General features: G+C 41.7%; 1 protein-coding gene and 1 pseudogene across 1 annotated transcript; one reads left to right on the top strand and one right to left on the bottom strand.

Moving 5' to 3' along the window:
- Window positions 1–495: 495 nt before the first annotated feature.
- Window positions 496–1,078, bottom strand: LOC129512710 (ubiquitin-conjugating enzyme E2 variant 1-like). The gene is made up of 2 exons (XM_055330241.1): window positions 909–1,078; window positions 496–783 (listed from the first exon to the last, which is right to left on the bottom strand). The coding sequence occupies exons 1-2, from the start codon at window positions 1,076–1,078 to the stop codon at window positions 636–638; spliced, it is 318 nt and encodes a 105-aa protein (XP_055186216.1). The 3' UTR covers window positions 496–635.
- Window positions 1,079–1,209: 131 nt separating this feature from the next.
- Window positions 1,210–1,879, top strand: LOC129512405 (60S ribosomal protein L23-like; annotated as a pseudogene).
- The last annotated feature ends 698 nt before the right edge of the window (window positions 1,880–2,577 follow it).

Here is a 2,577-nt window from a genome sequence, read left to right as displayed (position 1 = left end):
GGGTTACAATCTATGCTTTGGCTGAGGTCATGGGAAGTGGAGAAAGGATGATGGCTTGGAGGGGGGAGGGCATCATTTAAGACTTTAAAAAAGAAACCAGGGGTGCAGCTGGAGCACCCCTGCACACCCAGCAGTAGTCCCACAGGCTGCGACCTGAAACCTTCACGCCTGTTTTAGCAAGCCACCCCAAACTGGAGGGCTGTTGCAGGGACAGAGGAGTGGGTGGAGGGAGGGAGGAAGCCAGCAGGAGGAGAAGGGGAGAAGGCAGAGACCCCAGGCCATGTAATCAGCAGCAAGGTGATTGTGTGATGTGTCTTTTCACAGCTGAGTTAGATGTGCCCCACCGGTTATGATGAGAATCAATTTAAATATACTTTCTTGATCCCAGAAGTTCAACTATGTGGACAGTGGTTACACTTGACAGGATGATTTGTTATAGCACAACTTATATATTTCAAATGGACAAAAAATTAGTATCGTTTATAGTATCTTAAGATAAATTGCCTTTGAATGGGAGCTTCCTTTCCAGTACTTTTGAGGTCTACAAGACGTATCTAGAAAATGTACTACTGTGGAAAATGACTGCTTAAATCGAATGGGGGGGCGGGGGGGGGGGCTGTGGTTTCTCTTTTTTATTAATTGCTGTAACACTGTCCTTCAGGCGGCTGAGGGAGTTTCATGTTTTCTTTAGACATCTTTAGGCGCCGGAGCTCTTGCAGGACAGCTTTGATGCTATATGAGTTCTGCCATTTTGCTAGCACGGATATGGCTCTTGGGTCCACCACTCCATTAGTACTATTAACTCCATTCATATTAATTTTTGTTACAAATCTTACAAAGGGGGTGCTTCTGGGTATTTAGGTCCACATTCTATTTTAAGGCTGTATATTCAGTTTTCATAAATTGTTCTTGGAGGCCCAATTATCATCCCTGTCCATCTTGTAAGTGTCATGTCTTCGTCATCTTCTAGACCCCAGCTAACTGTGCCATCTCCTACTCCTTTCTGGCCTTCTTCCAGTTCTTCCAACAGTAGAAAATTGCAAGGGACTTTTACTCCTGAGCCCATGGTGGCTGCCATCTTGTGTTGCTGTCGCTAAAGTCATGATCTTAAATGAAAAAATGAAACACATGATAAATTCTTTTAAAATGCAGTAAGCAGGGAACACCTGGGTGGCTCAATTGGTTAAGGGTCTGACTTCAGCTCAGGCCATGATCTTGGGGTCTTGAGACGAAGCCCTGCTGTGGGCTCCCCAATTGGCAGGGAGTCCTGCTTGATCTTCTCCCTCTGTTCATCCTCCTATTCACATGCTTCCTCTCTCTTTCTTTCTTTCTTTCTTTCTTTCTTTCTTTCTTTCTTTCTGTCTCTCTCTCCGTCTCAAATTAAAAAATAAAATACAGTAACCTATAAATTCTTGTCAAGATACCAGGAAGCTTTCTGTCTCTTTCTGGCATTCAAGATTTCAAAGTAAGGACGTTGGCAGGTCTTCTGGTTCGAAATTCTGGATTTCCCTGGGTCTTCTGGTAGCAGCTGTGACCAGCTGTGCTGACAGCACAGGAGCCAAAAAATCTGTTTATCATTTTTGTGAAGGGGATCAAGGAACACTGAACAGACTTCAAGGTGCTAGTATGAGTGACATGCTGGCGGCCACAGTGAAGAAATGCAAACCAGAGATCAGAAAGTAGATGCATTCAGCAGTGGTAATTCCACAACAAAATTCATACTGAAGAAAAGATGGTGTGTTTCTCTATTTTGAAGATAAAACGGGTTATAGTAAACAATAAAGGTGAGATGAAAGGTTCTGCTATCACAGGACCAGTTGCAAAGGAGTGTGCAGACTTGTGGCCCAAGATTGCATCCAATGCTGGCAGCATTGCATGATTCTTTGGTGTTTAAAGATTTATTTATTTTGAGAGTGAGAACGAGAGAGTAAGGGAGAAAAAAAGAGTGCATGTGGGGTGGGGAGAGCAGAGGGAAAGAGAGAATCCAAGCAGACTCCTCCCTAAACGAGGAACCCCACTGCAGGGCTCAATCTCACAACCCTGAGATCATGACCCGAACCAAAATCAAGAGTCAGACACTTAATGGACTGAGCCACCCAGGCATCCCTTTTTAGTGTATCCTAAAAAAAGTAAAAATTATTAGTTCTCCTCTGCCCCAAAAAAGCAATGACCAGCCAGCCCTTTGAGGAAATATTCCTGTAAGTATGAGAAGACAGCGTAACCATTAATTTATTGGATAACTTTATATAAATCACTTGCCTTTTTGCATCTACTTTCCCTTTTTTTTAAGGAAATGATAATATATGCCTTATCCACTGTACAATGTTAATGTTAGGTAACATGTTAAAAGGCTTTGATTAATATAAATTATTATGTGTCATCATCACGATCATTAATCATTTACTGCTTATCTACTATAATTAAAGCAATACAATATATGTTTATTGGAGACTAAGAGCCAGGATACAATAAAAAGAACAAGATAAAATTTAATAATACCTGCCCTACCCATGGAATAAGATTAGAATTGGATGAATAATGTATGTGCTTCGTAGAAATGTCTGTAAATACTAATAC

Source organism: Nyctereutes procyonoides, unplaced genomic scaffold (assembly GCF_905146905.1).
Source record: "Nyctereutes procyonoides isolate TBG_1078 unplaced genomic scaffold, NYPRO_anot_genome, whole genome shotgun sequence".
NCBI lineage: Eukaryota > Metazoa > Chordata > Mammalia > Carnivora > Canidae > Nyctereutes > Nyctereutes procyonoides.
Note: the sequence above shows the minus strand (reverse complement) of the source record. Positions and strands in the feature narration are given on the sequence as shown.

Bases quoted from the DNA above. Each gene is read 5' to 3' on its own strand.
- LOC129512710 (XM_055330241.1), bottom strand. From the start codon at position 1,078: ATGGCAGCCACCATGGGCTCAGGAGTAAAAGTCCCTTGCAATTTTCTA. The intron at 784-908 runs AACAATTTATGA...TACTAATGGAGT, and splicing joins ATGATAATTGGGCCTCCAAG to GGTGGACCCAAGAGCCATAT.